This window comes from Leopardus geoffroyi, chromosome C3 (genome assembly GCF_018350155.1).
Source record: "Leopardus geoffroyi isolate Oge1 chromosome C3, O.geoffroyi_Oge1_pat1.0, whole genome shotgun sequence".
In the NCBI taxonomy this organism is placed as follows: domain Eukaryota; kingdom Metazoa; phylum Chordata; class Mammalia; order Carnivora; family Felidae; genus Leopardus; species Leopardus geoffroyi.
In genome coordinates this window covers 153,008,548-153,026,495 of record NC_059338.1, presented here as the reverse complement: position 1 = coordinate 153,026,495, position 17,948 = coordinate 153,008,548, and the positions used below count along the sequence as shown (strand labels likewise).

At 41.2% G+C, this 17,948-nt stretch overlaps 1 protein-coding gene across 3 annotated transcripts in view; it reads right to left on the bottom strand.

Moving 5' to 3' along the window:
- PRKDC (protein kinase, DNA-activated, catalytic subunit) overlaps nucleotides 1–17,948 on the bottom strand; it is a 213,285-nt gene that overhangs the window by 86,180 nt on the left and 109,157 nt on the right. For all 3 annotated transcript variants that reach the window (XM_045455381.1, XM_045455382.1, XM_045455383.1), the window contains 5 exons: nucleotides 8,731–8,874; nucleotides 7,062–7,213; nucleotides 6,371–6,502; nucleotides 4,763–4,874; nucleotides 22–146 (listed from right to left, as the gene is read on the bottom strand). In XM_045455381.1, coding sequence (XP_045311337.1) covers nucleotides 22–146; nucleotides 4,763–4,874; nucleotides 6,371–6,502; nucleotides 7,062–7,213; nucleotides 8,731–8,874 — 665 coding nt within the window. The remainder of the gene's footprint in view (nucleotides 1–21; nucleotides 147–4,762; nucleotides 4,875–6,370; nucleotides 6,503–7,061; nucleotides 7,214–8,730; nucleotides 8,875–17,948) is intronic.

Below are 17,948 nucleotides of genomic sequence, written 5' to 3'. Positions count from 1 at the left end.
CCACCATGACTGATATCCTACCTATCGGCAAGAGGAGGAAAGTTCTTCACAGCTTTGTTCAAGCACACAATAAATTTGTCCTGCATCGTATTTTGATGCTGCTTCAACTGTTTTACAATCAGTTCATACACCAAATCTTCCAGTATCTGAAAAATTAAGTTTCTTGTCAAATACACAAATGCGAAACTTACGTTAGTTACTGAAAATAGGTTTGTCCTTGGCACAAAAACAGACACATAGACCAATGGAATAGAATAGAAACCCCAGAACTAGACCCACAAACGTATGGCCAACTCATCTTCGACAAAGCAGGAAAGAACATCCAATGGAAAAAAGACAGCCTCTTTAACAAATGGTGCTGGGAGAACTGGACAGCAACATGCAGAAGTTTGAAACTAGACCACTTTCTCACACCATTCACAAAAATAAACTCAAAATGGATAAAGGACCTGAATGTGAGACAGGAAACCATCAAAACCTTAGAGGAGAAAGCAGGAAAAGACCTCTCTGACCTCAGCCGTAGCAATCTCTTACTTGACACATCCCCAAAGGCAAGGGAATTAAAAGCAAAAGTGAATTACTGGGACCTTATGAAGATAAAAAGCTTCTGCACAGCAAAGGAAACAACCAACAAAACTAAAAGGCAACCAACGGAATGGGAAAAGATATTTGCAAATGACATATCGGACAAAGGGCTAGTATCCAAAATCTATAAAGAGCTCACCCAACTCCACACCCGAAAAACAAATAACCCAGTGAAGAAATGGGCAGAAAACATGAATAGACACTTCTCTAAAGAAGACATCCGGATGGCCAACAGGCACATGAAAAGATGTTCAGCGTCGCTCCTTATCAGGGAAATACAAATCAAAACCACACTCAGGTATCACCTCACGCCAGTCAGAGTGGCCAAAATGAACAAATCAGGAGACTATAGATGCTGGAGAGGATGTGGAGAAACGGGAACCCTCTTGCACTGTTGGTGGGAATGCAAATTGGTGCAGCCGTTCTGGAAAGCAGTGTGGAGGTTCCTCAGAAAATTAAAAATAGACCCAGCAATAGCACTGCTAGGAATTTATCCAAGGGATACAGGAGTACTGATGCATAGGGGCACTTGTACCCCAATGTTCATAGCAGCACTCTCAACAATAGCCAAATTATGGAAAGAGCCTAAATGTCCATCAATTGATGAATGGATAAAGAAATTGTGGTTTATATACACAATGGAATACTACGTGGCAATGAGAAAAAATGAAATATGGCCTTTCGTAGCAACGTGGATGGAACTGGAGAGTGTGATGCTAAGTGAAATAAGCCATACAGAGAAAGACAGATACCATATGGTTTCACTCTTATGTGGATCCTGAGAAACTTAACAGGAACCCATGGGGGAGGGGGAGGAAAAAAGAAAAAAGAAAAAAAAAAAAAAAAAAGAGGTTAGAGTGGGAGAGAGCCAAAGCATAAGAGACTGTTAAAAACTGAGAACAAACTGAGGGTTGATGGGGGGTGGGAGGGAGGTGAGGGTGGGTGATGGGTATTGAGGAGGGCACCTTTTGGGATGAGCACTGGGTGTTGTATGGAAACCAATTTGACAATAAATTTCATATAATAATAAAAAAAAAAAAAAAAAAGAAAGAAAATAGGTTTGTCTTAAATAGTTAATTGAACCCATGGAAGATGTCCAATGCTATCACCTACAAGATAAAGGTGTTCACAAGGTACAGTGCCAGGAGTGTGCACATTAACCACTGGACACAAGAGGCTCTGGGGCTGTGAGTTCAGGCAGGCCAGGCCACAGCCATGACTGCTCTGTGCTGTCACCACTGGTGGCGTCTAGCTCTTGTCAGATGGCAGGTTGATAAAAATTGGTGCTTCCTTTTCACACCCAAAATACTGCTAAAAAGTTATTTGAGAAGCTGAACTAAAATCAGTGATCAAACGCTGTGTAAATACATTTTATGATGCCAGTGTTCACATACCTGGTCAAATATTCACACAAACCAGAATTTTCAGGCAACTTTATCTAAAAAGCCACCTCCACCATTGTCTACCTCCCTATATCCTGTTTTCTCTTCATCATGTACTACTATCAATGATGACAGATTTGTCTATGTATTGTCTGCTTCTCTTCATCAAATGTTAGCTTCCTGAGAAGGCGGGGGGGGGGGGGTGGCCAGGACTGCTCTGGCTACACCCCCAGAGCCCAGAACCAGCCAATAAGATAACCAAAATATGTAACTGACCAACATACATAACCAACATTATAATACAGGTAACCAACAGAACAAAAACGCATGCACATATATACTGACAACTGGAGACTACCTCTCAGGTGCCAAGAGCAATTCAGTGGTTGGAATAGGACTGATTCTCACCAACTTCTTTATATTTTACTCTGTTCTTCTAATTTCTACACTAAATCAATACCATTTTATATTCAGAAAAGAACAATGTAAAACCAAAGTGTTTATCATTACTACTAACTTGAAATTTAAGTGAAGAGACATTAAACTTGGGATCTACTGTAATTTGTTCCATCTGTGCTGAAAACTTAGCAGACTATGTAAATTGAAACCCAACATCTAAGGATATTAGAATCATGTAAAAATAATGTAATTCGGAATTTAAAATTTTTAAGAGTGCCTGGGTGGCTCAGTCAGTTAAGTGTACAACTCTTAATTTTGGCTCAGGTCATGATCTCAGGGTCTCTGAGATTGAACCCTGCATGTCAGGCTCTGCACTGACAGTGTAGAGCCTGCTTAAGATTCTCTCTCTCTGCCCCTCCCCACTTGCGCACACTCTCTCTCAAAAAAACAATTATTTTACAAAAATAGCTGGTAATTCCTAAAATAAATTATAAGCGAAGACTGACCTCCCCAAGTGGGTCTATTTCCCTTCATTTAATTTTCTTTCAAACCCAAATAGATACCTGAGGTGCCTGGGTGGCTCAGTTGGTTGAGCGTCCGACTTCAGCTCAGGTGGTGATCTCACAGTTCGTGAGATCGAGCCACACGTCAGGCTCTGTGCTGAGAGCTCGGAGCCTGGAGCGGGCTTCAGATTCTGTTTCTCCCTCTCTCTCTGCCCCTAACCCATGAACATTCTGCCTCCATCTTTCTCAAAAATAAATAAATAAGCATTAGAAAAAAAAATTTAAACCCAAATAGATACCTAATTGTCAAAATGGGCAGGGGCCCAATACACTGTGTTGGGGTACTCTGGGTGCCCTCGGGACCTCCCAACTTCCCTAATCCTTTACTCCTCATCCACTCAGACAGTGGAAGTAGCCCACTCTCCACTCTCCACCTTTTCTTTCAGGAGAGGATGTGGACTGGAGACAGGAAGTTGGGAATCACGAACACATAGGCAGTTTTCAAAGCCAGGAGGCTAGATGGTTGGCAGGGGAGCAAGGAAGAAGAGGACCAACATCAGAGCTGGAGAGGTAGCCGGGACACATGAAGCTAAGGAAGGGAAACAGCCAGGAAAATAGGAAGAGAGCCAAGAGAGTGTCCTAGAAGCAGTGACAAAGGGAATCAGGAGGAATGATCAACTGTGTCACTGCAACGAGACCTGGCAAGAAGGGCTCATCACAATGAGTGACAGCGGTTTTGGAGGCTCCAAAACACACAGCCCCTCACTAACCAACCACAGGAGAACAGCAGCGTAGCAGGAAGCATCACTCCACTACCCTACTTTCAAGTAAGTTAGAACATGTAATTTACATACATCTGTAATAATTACATTCTATGGAGACCTGCAGTGCTCTGAACGTACACTGCACTGAAAGGTTCAGTTGGGTTCTTCTAACAATCCTGGAAAGTGGGCAGGGCTCCCAAGACTGAGAAAGGCTCCCACAAGTGCCCTGTCCTGTCTGATGACTATATTACGTCCCAGATTGGAAATGGAGTATTTTATTAGTTAACATAGCCCTAACCATAGCAAGTATCCACCAGAATAATTTGCTCCAAAAGAAACCCTGACACTACTTTCAGAGGAATGAAAGCTGATTAAATAATCCTTTCCTGGCTTTCACAATATAAGTAAGTTACCCATCTTTAAATGTTTACCAAGTTTCCAAGTGTTTTAAAAATCCTATGTCCTCGGGGCGCCTGGGTGGCGCAGTCGGTTAAGCGTCCGACTTCAGCCAGGTCACGATCTCGCGGTCCGGGAGTTCGAGCCCCGCGTCGGGCTCTGGGCTGATGGCTCAGAGCCTGGAGCCTGTTTCCGATTCTGTGTCTCCCTCTCTCTCTGCCCCTCCCCCGTTCATGCTCTGTCTCTCTCTGTCCCAAAAATAAATAAACGTTGAAAAAAAAAAATTAAAAAAAAAAAAATAATAAAAAAAATAAAATAAAATAAAAAAATAAAAAAAATCCTATGTCCTCTTTAAAAAAAACTGAGCACTATATACGCTAGGAAAAAGCCAAGTATTAATAAATGCAGAATGCCCACTCTGGTTTGTTACAGTATAGAGGATATAAATAACAAGTGTTAGAAAAAATCAAAACTGAAAAAGCACTATTTCAACGTTTATTTATTTTTGGGACAGAGAGAGACAGAGCATGAACGGGGGAGGGGCAGAGAGAGAGGGAGACACAGAATCGGAAGCAGGCTCCAGGCTCCGAGCCATCAGCCCAGAGCCTGACGCGGGGCTCGAACTCACGGACCGCGAGATCGTGACCTGGCTGAAGTCGGACGCTTAACCGACTGCGCCACCCAGGCGCCCCTGAAAAAGCACTATTTATTTAAAATTGTATAACACACTTACATTTTCTTTCTTGGTAACATATTGAAGAATAAGTCCTAGAACTTCTGCGGCTGCTGCATACACCTCTTTATATTTTACAAAAGACATGTTAGTGACCAAAGCTTGAAAGTATCTGTAACAAATACAGAAAATATGCATCAAATAATACATTCTGTTGACATAAAAATATAACAACTTTGCTCCTCATGCCATATTAAGAGCATAAATTGAGAAAATACTAAACATAGAACATGATCCAAATTATTATGTGTGAAAACATATATCAAGATGTACTTAAGGCTCTGACATCATGACCAGGAAGGCACATGAAAGTCCACAGTTCAATCACACAGGACCTGCTGTAGTCAAAGCAAAACACGATGCTGGATACTATAAAAAACACTGCAGTGAAAAAAAAGCCACTAACCAAGATCATGACTTACTGACACCCCTTGAAAGCCTCATGACTTCCTGACACCTCTTGACTGCTGTGACAAGAGGAGGACAATAAATGAGAAGGAGAGTGAGCACCAGTCCACGCTTCCAGGCTCTGTAGGCCACAGAATGTTAGCCTCCAGTTCCAGAGAAGCTCTATACGCTTGTCACCGGGGGAATCAAAGCTCAAAAAAAGTAACTCATCTAAAAGCAAACTATTTCCCATGGACTCTTCATGGAGCCACCTGTTTGTCTATGATAGCAGGCAAATGGAGGAACTGGTGCCAGGAGGCTAACACAGGAGGACCGACCAGACGGAGTGAGACACTTCCAAAGAAACGGGAAAAGCTCGGAAGGGACGTGCTGAAATCTACAGTCACCATAATGTGAATGCTGACTTTTCAGAACTCCTAACACGGTAGGACAATGAAGTACCGGTCCGTGATGGTTGAGGATTAGCTCACTAGCGCCCTCCCTCCAGACGCCGGGCTGCGTTCACCCCCACCCACAAAAGGTCCCGACGGAGGGAGCAGGGGCTGTAGCTGAGGCAAAAAGCACAGCGACAGGGCAGCACCAGGGCCCAGGCATCCATCCATGATCCTGTCATGAATGGTCCCACAGAGCTCATGCTGGTTTGGGGGCAAATGCTGAAAATGCAGTTGTAGAAAATAAGAAAGAAAACACCTAACACCTATTTGGTGAAACACAATTGAAAAAAAAATACTAATTTTGAAAAACTTAACTTCCCTCATTCATTCCATTAACATATTTCGTCTCCCAAAAGACCTCTAAGCCCAACTTACTAAATTCTGGTAGAAATATTTTTAACATGGGTCTAGGTCTTTAAATTTATAAAAACTAGGGGCACCTGGGTAGCTCAGTTGGTTAAACGTCGGACTCTTGGTTCCAGCTCAGGTCACAATCTCATGGTTTGTGGGTGTGAGCCCCACATCGGGCTCATGGTTCACGGGTTTTAGTCCCACATCAGGCTCTGCGCTGACAGTGTGGAGGCTGGAGCCTGTTTGGGATTCTCTCTCTCTTTCCTTATCTCTTTGCCCCTCTCATACTCGCACATGCACTGTCTCAAAATGAATACACTTATGAAAAAATTAGACCATACTCCAGTCCATCAATCCCATTCACATATACTTTAATCTAAAAAAGAAGCAAAGCAAAAACTCCCTTGATACTCACTTTATGCTCTCTATGCCACATTTTGGGTCATAGGGGGGCAAGTTATTGGCCATTATAATGCCTAATAATTGAATTCCTACTGAATTGTCTTTGGAACTAGGATCTTTACTGGAAAACTTTTCAAATATTAACCTGAAACATAAGCATAAAGGACAAGTACAGATTATCATATGATAAAATAAGCACAGCAAGAAGATAATTTGCAGGGTGAGAAATACTTTCTCTTTCCCCACGACTAACACCCTTCTTGCTAATACCCTGTTTGTATACATTCAAGTTATTCTAGCAAGTCTGTATTTCTTACGATCTAACTATTTGCCCCAATTCTCTGTTAGTTGATTCTGAAACCTTTGGAGAGTTATAGCTTGCCTCAGGCTGCGCAGTCCGACAGTTTACCCCTGCGCTGGGACGATGAAGGGCAGAGTGTACCCCATACGCCCAGTGTCTGCTGGGCCACAGGTGAGCTGGGAGACGGAGCAGGCCACCTGGAGGCAATGACCCACACAGAGGTGCTTCGTCAAACTTTGGAGGCTAGGATTGTACTAGCAGCAATATTGTACCCTTACAAATGATTCAATTTCAAATTATATTCCTTCTATCGTTTCAAGTAAACTTCACTGTAATCACCATTTACAACATGCTACGTTTTAAAAATGTCTAAGCAATACTGCAAAATGTAGTAAATTTGTACCTGTAAGGGATAGATAAACAATCCTTCCAGCATTCAACAAGGGTTTTTATAATTTCAAGGTTATGTCTAAACACAGCTCTTTTTTGATGAAAAACATGTTTCATTAGGAAACGAAGCAATCGATTTGCTAACACTTCATCTTTAGGGACCCCCTAAAAAGGTATAGAAATTCTGTATTAATATGTAGCATTCCACTCTGGAAAAGCATTTTTTTAATCCAACAGTCCATTTATAAAAGAAACCTGCCAGTATACTGAGGCTTCTGGTGTAAAACCTATGTGTGATTTTTCAAGGACAACCACAGGCAATGACAAAGGCTTTGCTGGCAGGCCTTATGGACAAGCTGCCCTTTGGCACCAGGCTGGAATACAGCCAGGGCTCTGCAGTCTCCAAGGGTAGATACAGTCACCCTTAGCCATCCACCCTCCACCCCCCAGACTGGTCACGCTTGTCACATATTTGCACTCGTAACCCCGGCACCTTCGTTTCTCTTCATCTTCTCCAGGCGTCTCTGCTGAGAGAGCTCCTTATAAGAGGAAGGGCGACTGTGAAAACACTTTTCTTCTGACTCCTTTTATGGTCCCATAAAGCTGCTGGAGCCTTTAATTCAGGGGTCCCTCAACAGTGAGATGACCCCCCATATCTGTGCTAAACCACCTGACCCTCGACCAGACTAAGCTGCAATGTTCCATGGGGGAAATGGACAAGGGGAGTCCACTTCCTCTGGCTTTAGCCTCTACCGCAAGTGAGAAAAGGCTTCCCTTGATTCTTACTTTGACTCATTGCTTTATGCAGCTATTCTGACACCTAGCAGTTCAGCTCTCTCAAACTCAGCCATGCACCGGACATTTAACTCAATCTTTCCCAATGGTTCCTAAGTTAAACTAAATACTAAAATAATTTTACTCTGCTTAATAACATGAAAACATTTATCGCCTTAAAGCTAAGAAATCTAAATTTGGTTTACTGTGAAATAAGACAGGCACATCCAGATATAAACACATGTAAAAGCTCTATGTCCATATATTATGTTTAGTAAGGAATGTTCTCAGAATATTACTACATGAAAACTCTTATACCTTATTACTGCTAATGTTTTTATGTGGAATGGCAAAGCTCCAGAGCACACAAATCTGTACTGGTGGAAGCCACGAGACTGCCTCATGGTGACACAGTATCATTCACCTGGTGGTTACTCTTTTGGCAGTTTCAACCATTAATGGGCCCATGTCAATACTAGGGAAATAAGTAAGCTGGCAAAACAAATGCCAAAACATCCATGGATTTTAGTTACAACAGAAGTTTTCAAGACCTAATATTCAGGGTCTACTGACATTTATTTCACACTTATTTTTAAGAAATCATTAGTCTAGTTTCCAAGATCCTAGCAAATAAAAGCAACAAACAAAATAAATACCTGATAGGTTAAAAATAAAAGCAAAGTCAGAGGCATTATCGAAAGAAATCTAAGAAATCAGAAATCTAAGAAAACAGACCTGAAGCAGTATGAAGTCATTTAGTATAACAGCACCACAGCAATATGACGATTAATGTTAAAAATGGTGACTCTTAAGTCATTAAGAGGAGCTTGGATTATCTGTCATCAATTTGTTTATGATATCAGCAAGAGACTGACATAGCACTCCATAAAAGACGTGTCCATTCTTACCACAGGAGTAGCTATTCCTGTCCACGAAAGAAGAGTCACCACTATCTCGACCACCATGTAGTGAATTCCTTCTCCTCCATTGTTTTCAGAAACCACCAGCTGCAGCAAGGGGCTGAGCCAATACTTCGCATAAGGGCGAAAGACCTGGAAGAGAATTTAAAAGTCAAACAGCAAAAAAATTATTTTGAATAACCAAATTATTAATTTAGGAACATATCCTCCATCAGCTAAAATTTAACATTATGACTTGACCTAAATCCAAAACAGATGTAAATTCCAACAATTACCCTGCCTCATCAGATCAGATTCTCTGTTGAATTCTCTCCTCATGGGTCCTTGAAACCACAATTCAAGGGAAATGGACTTCTGATCTTTTCTTTGTTGAAAACCTGATATAACTATGCTCTTAAAAATCAAAATGAAAGTACTCTTTATCAATCTTATCCTATCTGAATAATATGCAGCTCTAGAGAACTGTTATGTTATGCAAATGCATAGAGTATATGAAAAACGAGAATATAAAAATTAGGTAGATGCATGTGGCTGATGTTCTTTCATTTCTTGTATTATAGAAGTCATTGTGTTATTGACTTCATTTTCTCAAGACCTCTGAAATCTAAAGAAAATGTAGCCATATTCTAAATTCAATTTAGTTTATTTTAGAAATTGCACGAGAATGCTATTTTGATGCAAACGAACAGATTAAGATATAATTCAAGCTACCTATCTTCTTAACTTTCACCACTTTGTTTTTACTAAATATGTTTCCTCAAGGACTACTCTCACAGCTTAAATCTGTGTGGTCTCAAATCTTTGTTTATACACCCCATAAGTAAAAAAAAGTTCGAACACTCTCCATGTATGAATTGATTTATTTATAAATTACAAACGCAAACTTCGTTATTTTTTAGTTGTTGTATAGTTATATTTTTTCTTCTTTAATTTTATTTTTTATTTTTTTTTTAATATATGAAATTTATTGTCAAATTGGTTTTCATACAACACCCAGTACTCATCGCAAAAGGTGCCCTCCTCAATACCCATCACCCACCCACCCCTCCCTCCCACCCCCCATCAGCCCTCAGTTTGTTCTCAGTTTTTAACAGTCTCTTATGCTTTGGCTCTCTCCCACTCTAACCTCTTTTTTTTTTTTTTTCCTTCCCCTCCCCCATGGTCTTCTGTTAAGTTTCTCAGAATCCACATAAGAGTGAAAACATATGGTATCTGTCTTTCTCTGTATGGCTTATTTCACTTAGCATAACACTCTCCTGTCCCATCCATGTTGCTACAAAGGGCCATATTTCATTCTTTCTCATTGCCACGTAGTACTCCATTGTGTATAGAAACCACAATTTCTTTATCCGTTCATCAGTTGATGGACATTTAGGCTCTTTCCACAATTTGGCTATTGTTGACAGTGCTGCTATAAACATTGGGGCACAAGTGCCCCTATGCATCAGTACTCCAGTATCCCGTGGGAAAATTTCTAGCAGTGCTATTGGTGGGTCATAGGGTAGGTCTATTTTTAATTTTCTGAGGAACCTCCACACTGTTTTCCTGAGTGGCTGCACCAATTTGCATTCCCACCAACAATGCAAGAGGGTTCCCGTTTCTCCACATCCTCTCCAGCATCTATAGTCTCCTGATTTGTTCATTTTGGCCACTCTGACTGGCATGAGGTGATATCTGAGTGTGGTTTTGATTTGTATTACCCTGATGAGGAGCGACGTTGAGCATCCTTTCATGTGCCTGTTGGTCATCCGGATGTCTTCTTTAGAGAAGTGTCTATTCATGTTTTCTGCCCAGTTCTTCACTGGGTTATTTGTTTTTCGGGTGTGGAGTTGGGTGAGCTCTTTATAGATTTTGGATACTAGCCCTGTGTCCGATATGTCATTTGCAAATATCTTTTCCCATTCCATTGGTTGCCTTTTAGTTTTGTTGGTTGTTTCCTTTGCTGTGCAGAAGCTTTTTATCTTCATAAGGTCCCAGTAGTTCATTTTTGCTTTTAATTCCCTTGCCTTTCGGGATAAGTCAAGAAAGAGATTGCTACGGCTGAGGTCAGAGAGGTCTTTTCCTGCTTTCTCCTCTAGGGTTTTGATGGTTTCCTGTCTCACATTCAGGTCCTTTATCCATTTTGAGTTTATTTTTGTGAATGGTGTGAGAAAGTGGTCTAGTTTCAACCTTCTGCATGTTGCTGTCCAGTTCTCCCAGCACCATTTGTTAAAGAGACTGTCTTTTTTCCATTGGATGTTCTTTCCTGCTTTGTCAAAGATTAGTTGGACATACGTTTGTGTGTCTAGTTCCGGGGTTTCTATTCTATTCCATTGGTCTATGTGTCTGTTTTTGTGCCAATACCATGCTGTCTTGATGATGACAGCTTTGTAGTAGAGGCTAAAGTCTGGGATTGTGATGCCTCCTGCTTTGGTCTTCTTCAAAATTACTTTGGCTATTCAGGGCCTTTTGTGGTTCCATATGAATTTTAGGATTGCTTGTTCTAGTTTTGAGAAGAATGCTGGTGCAATTTTGATTGGGATGGCATTGAATGTGTAGATAGCTTTGGGTAGTATTGACATTTTGACAATATTTATTCTTCCAATCCATGAGCACGGAATGTTTTTCCATTTCTTTATATCGTCTTCAATTTCCTTCATAAGCTTTCTATAGTTTTCAGCATACAGATCTTTTACATCTTTGGTTAGATTTATTCCTAGGTATTTTATGCTTCTTAGTGCAATTGTGAATGGGATCAGTTTCTTTATTTGTCTTTCTGTTGCTTCATTATTAGTGTATAAGAATGCAACTGATTTCTGTACATTGATTTTGTATCCTGCAACTTTGCTGAATTCATGTATCAGTTCTAGCAGACTTCTGGTGGAGTCTATCAAATTTTCCATGTATAATATCATGTCATCTGCAAAAAGTGAAAGCTTGATTTCATCTTTGCCAATTTTGATGACTTTGATTTCCTTTTGTTGTCTGATTGCTGATGCTAGAACTTCCAACACTATGTCAAACAACAGTGGTGAGAGTGGACATCCCTGTCGTGTTCCTGATCTCAGGGAAAAAGCTCTCAGTTTTTCCCCATTGAGGATGATGTTAGCTGTGGGCTTTTCATAAATGGCTTTTATGATCTTTAAGTATGTTCCTTCTACCCCGACTTTCTCGAGGGTTTTTATTAAGAAACGTTGCTGAATTCTGTCAAAGGCCTTTTCCGCATCGATTGACAGGATCATATGGTTCTTATCTTTTCTTTTATTAACGTATCACATTGATTGATTTGCGAATGTTGAACTAGCCCTGCAGCCCAGGAATGAATCCCACTTGATCATGGTGAATAATTCTTTTTATATGCCGTTGAATTCGATTTGCTAGTAGCTTATTGAGAATTTTTGCATCCATATTCATCAGGGATATTGGCCTGTAGTTCTCTTTTTTTTGCTGGGTCTCTGTCTCGTTTAGGAATCAAAGTAATACTGGCTTCATAGAATGAGTCTGGAAGTTTTCCTTCCCTTTCTATTTTTTGGAATAGTTTGAGAAGGATAGGTATTATCTCTGCTTTAAACGTCTGGTAGAACTCCCCTGGGAAGCCATCTGGTCCTGGACTCTTATTTGTTGGGAGATTTTTGATGACTGATTCAATATCTTCGCTGGTTATGGGTCTGTTCAAGCTTTCTATTTCCTCCTGATTGAGTTTTGGAAGTGTGTGGGTGTTTAGGAATTTGTCCATTTCTTCCAGGTTGTCCAGTTTGTTGGCATATAATTTTTCATAGTATTCCCTGATAATTGCTTGTATCTCTGAGGGATTGGTTGAAATAATTCCATTTTCATTCATGATTTTATCTATTTGGGTCATCTCCCTTTTCTTTTTGAGAAGCCTGGCTAGAGGTTTATCAATTTTGTTTATTTTTTCAAAAAACCAACTCTTGGTTTCATTGATCTACTCTACAGTTTTTTTAGATTCTACATTGTTTATTTCTGCTCTGATCTTTATTATTTCTCTTCTTCTGCTGGGTTTAGGCTGCCTTTGCTGTTCTGCTTCTGTTTCCTTTAGGTGTGCTGTTAGATTTTGTATTTGGGATTTTTCTTGTTTCTTGAGATAGGCCTGGATTGCAATGTAGTTTCCTCTCAGGACTGCCTTTGCTGCATCCCAAAGCGTTTGGATTGTTGTATTTTCATTTTCATTTGTTGCCATATATTTTTTAATTTCGTCTCTAATTGCCTGGTTGACCCACTCATTCTTTAGTAGGGTGTTCTTTAACCTCCATGCTTTTGGAGGTTTTCCAGACTTTTTCCTGTGGTTGATTTCAAGCTTCACAGCATTGTGGTCTGAAAGTATGCATGATATGATTTCAATTCTTGTATACTTATGAAGGGCTGTTTTGTGACCCAGTATGTGATCTATCTTGGAGAATGTTCCATGTGCACTCGAGAAGAAAGTATATTCTGTTGCTTTGGGATGCAGAGTTCTAAATATATCTGTCAAGTCCATCTGATCCAATGTATCATTCAGGGCCTTTGTTTCTTTATTGACCGTGTGTCCAGATGACCTATCCATTTCTGTAAGTGGAGTGTTAAAGTCCCCTGCAATTACCACATTCTTATCAATAAGGTTGCTTATGTTTGTGAGTAATTGGTTTATATATTTGGGGGCTCCCGTATTCGGCGCATAGACATTTATAATTGTTAGCTCTTCCTGATGGATAGACCCTGTGATTATTATATAATGCCCTTCTTCATCTCTTGTTACAGCCTTTAATTTAAAGTCTAGTTTGCCGGATATAAGTATGGCTACTCCAGCTTTCTTCTGACTTCCAGTGGCACGATAAATAGTTCTCCATTCCCTCACTCTCAATCTGAAGGTGTCCTCAGGTCTAAAATGAGTCTCTTGTAGACAGCAAATAGATGGGTCTTGTTTTTTTATCCATTCTGATACCCTATGTCTCTTCATTGGTGCATTGAGTCCATTTACATTCAGTGTTATTACAGAAAGATATGGGTTTAGAGTCATTGTGATGTCTGAAGGTTTCATGCTTGTAGCGATGTCTCTGGCACTTTGTCTCACAGGATCCCCCTTAGGATCTCTTGTAGGGCTGATTTAGTGGTGACGAATTCCTTCAGTTTTTGTTTGTTTGGGAATACCTTTATCTCTCCTTCTATTCTAAATGACAGACTTGCTGGATAGAGGATTCTCAGCTGCATATTTTTTCTTTTCATCACATTGAAGATTTCGTGCCATTCCTTTCTGGCCTGCCAAGTTTCAGTAGAGAGATCGGTCACGAGTCTTATAGGTCTCCCTTTATATGTTAGAGCACGTTTATCCCTAGCTGCTTTCAGAATTTTCTCTTTATCCTTGTATGTTGCCAGCTTCCCTATGATATATTGTGCAGAAGATCGACTCAAGTTACGTCTGAAGGGAGTTCTCTGTGCCTCTTGGATTTCAATGCCTTTTTCCTTCCCCAGATCAGGGAAGTTCTCAGCTATTATTTCTTCAAGTACACCTTCAGCACCTTTCCCTCTCTCTTCCTCCTCTGGAATACCAATTATGCGTAAATTATTTCTCTTTAGTGCATCACTTAGTTCTCTAATTTTCCCCTCATACTCCTGGATTTTTTTTTATCTTTTTCTCAGCTTCTTCTTTTTCCATAATTTTATCTTCTAGTTCCCCTATTCTCTCCTCTGCCTCTTCAATCTGAGCCGTGGGTGTCTCCATTTTATTTTGCAGCTCATTTATAGCATTTTTTAGCTCCTCCTGGCTGTTCCTTAGTCCCTTGATCTCTGTAGCAATAGATTCTCTGCTGTCCTTTATACTGTTTCCAAGCCCAGCGATTAATTTTATGACTATTATTCTAAATTCACTTTCTGTTATATTGTTTAAATCGTTTTTGATCAGTTCGTTAGCTGTCGTTATTTACTGGAGATTCTTTTGAGGGGAATTCTTCCGTTTCCTCATTTTGGATAGTCCCTGGAGTGGTGCAGAACTGTGGGGCACTTCCCCTGTGCTATCTTGAATAACTTGCGTTGGTGGGTGGGGCCGCAATTAAACCCAATGTCTGCCCCCAACCCACCACTGGGGCCACAGTCAGACTGGTGTGTGCCTTCTCTTCCCGTCTCCTAGGGGCGGGATTCACTGTGGGGTGGCGTGGCCCGTCTGGGCTACTTGCACACTGCCAGGCTTGTGGTGCTGGGGATCTGGCGTATTAGCTGGGGTGGATCGGCAAGATGCACAGGGGCAGGAGGGGCAGGCTCAGCTCGCTTTTCCTTCAGAGATCCATTTCGGGAGGGACCCTGCGGCACCGGGAGGGAGTCAGACCCTCTGGACGGATGGATCCACAGAAGCACAGCGTTGGGTGTTTGTGCGGTGCCACCAAGTTCCCTGGCAGGAACCGGTTACCTTCGGGATTTTGGCTGGGGGATGGGCGAGGGGGATGGGCGAGGGAGATGCCGCTGGCGAGCGCCTTTGTTCCCCACCAAACTGAGCTCTGTTGTCCCGGGGCTCAGCCACTCTCCCTTCCGTTGTCCTCCAGCCTTCCTGCTCTCCTAGCAGAGCTGTTAGTTTATAACCTTCCAGATGTCAAGTCCCTCTTGCTGTCGGAACACACTCCGTCTGGCCCCTCCGGTTTTGCAAGCCAGACTCCGGGGCTCTGCCTTGCAAGCGGGCCACCCCTCTGCCCCGGCTCCCTCCCGCCAGTCCATGGAGCACGCACCGCCTCTCCGCCCTTTCTACCCTCTTCCGTGGGCCTCTCGTCCGCGCCTGGCTCCGGAGACTCCGTTCTGCTAGTCTTCTGGTGGTTTTCTGGGTTATTTAGGCAAGTGTGGGTGGAATCTAAGTGATCAGCAGGACGCAGTGAGCCCAGAGTCCTCCTATGCTGCCATCTTCCCCCAATCTCCACAAACTTCTTTATTATTAAACTACAGACCGTACCTGACTTCCGATGGTTCAACTTAAGATTTTTGGACTTAATCATGCTGTGAAAGCCACACACTTTCAGTACAAACTGTACTTTGTGGGGCGCCTGGGTGGCGCAGTCGGTTAAGCGTCCGACTTCAGCCAGGTCACGATCTCGCGCTCCGTGAGTTCGAGCCCCACATCGGGCTCTGGGCTGATGGCTCAGAGCCTGGAGCCTGTTTCCGATTCTGTGTCTCCCTCTCTCTCTGCCCCTCCCCCGTTCATGCTATGTCTCTCTCTGTCCCAAAAATAAATAAAACGTTGAAACTGTACTTTGAACTTTTACCTTCTGGGCCAGCAGTGTGTGGGATGATAGCCCCAAGACACTGAGCAGGGGCAGCGGCACCTGCACCATAGCTCCCCGTCAGCTATGCTATCACGAGAGTGAGCAACTGATACACTTAAAACCATCCTGTACCCATACATCCACTCTGGCTTTCACTTTCAGCATAGCACTGAATAAATTACATGAGATATTCAGCACCTCATTATAAAACGGGCTTTTGTTAGATGATATTACCCAACTACAGATGGACGTAAACACTCTGAGCATGTTTAAGGTAGGTGAGGCTAAGCTATGATGTTCATTCAGCAAGGTAGGTGTACTACATGCATTTTCGACTTATGATAGCTTCAACTTATGCTGGGTTTATTGGGATATAACTTCATCATAAGTCAAGGAAGATCTGTATGATAAATGAATAAGTTTAAAAGTTGAAATTTTTAACTGAAACCAGAAAAAGATTCCATTAAAAAAGAGAACTAAAAGGCAATACCCTGATAAACATGGATGCAAAAATACTCAATAAAATATCAGCAAACTGAATCCAACAATACAATAAAATTGTGATTCATCACAATCAAATGAAATTTATAACTGGGCTGCAAGGGTGGTTCAATTTTCACAACTCAATCAATGTAATACATCACATTAATGAAGGGAAGGATAAGAACCATATGATCCTTTGAATAGATGCAGAAAAGCACTGGACAAAGTACAACATCCATTCATGACAAAAACTCAACAAAGTAGAGTTAGAGGAAACATACATCAACATAATAAAGTCCATACATGAAAAACCCACAGCTAATATTATCCTCAATGGGTAAAAACTGAGAGGTTTTCCTTTATGTTCAGGAAAAAGATAGTGATGTCTACTCTGACCACTGTTATTTAACATAGTACTGAATGTCCTAACCATAGCACTCAAACAACACAAACAAATAAAAGGCATCCAAATCAGCCAAGGAAGAAGCCAAACTTTCACTATTTGCAGATGACATGATACTCTACATAGAAAACACAAAAGACTCCACCAAAAAAACTGCTAGAACTGATAAATGAATTCAGTAAAGTCACAGGATACAAAATCAATGTGCAGAAACCGGTTACATTTCTATACACCAATAATGAACTTGCAGAAAGAGAAATCAAGCAATTGACCCCACTCACAATTGTACCAAAACCCACAAGATACCGAGGAATAAACCTAACTGAAGAGGGAAAAGATCTGTACTCTGAAAACTATAAAACTTAATGAAAGAAATTGAGGAAGACACAAAGAAATGGAAAAACATTCCATCCATGCTCATGGATAGGAAGAACAAATAGTGTTAAAATATCGTTACTACCCAAAGCGATCTATACATTCAATGCAATCCCTAACAAAATAACACCAGTGTTCTTCACAGAGCTAGAACAAATAATCCTAAAATCTGTATGGAACTACAAAAGTCCCTGAATAGCCAAAACAATCTGGAAAAAAGAAAAGCAAAGCTAGAGGCATCATAATTTTGGACTTCAAGTTGTATTGCAAAGAAAGAGTGATTAACACAGTATGGTACTGGCACAAAAACAGACACAAAGATTAATGGAACAGAATAGAAAACCCAGAAATGAACCCACAAGTATATGGTGAACTAATCTTTGACAAAGGAGGCAAGAATATTCAATAGGAAAAAGACTGTCTCTTAAAAAAATGGTGCTGGGAAAACTGGACAGCAACATGCAGAAGAATGAAACTGGACCACTTTCCTACACCATACACAAAAATGGAACTCAAAATGGATATAAGACATAAATGTGAGACAGGAAACCATTAAAATCCTGGAGGAGAACACAGGCAGTAACCTCTGACATCGGCCATAGGAACTTCTTACTAGATATTATCTCCAGAGGCAAGGGAAACAAAAGCAAAAATGTACAGGGACTTCATTGAAATAAAAAGCTGCTGCACGGTGAAGGTAACAATCGACAGAACTAAAAAGCCTT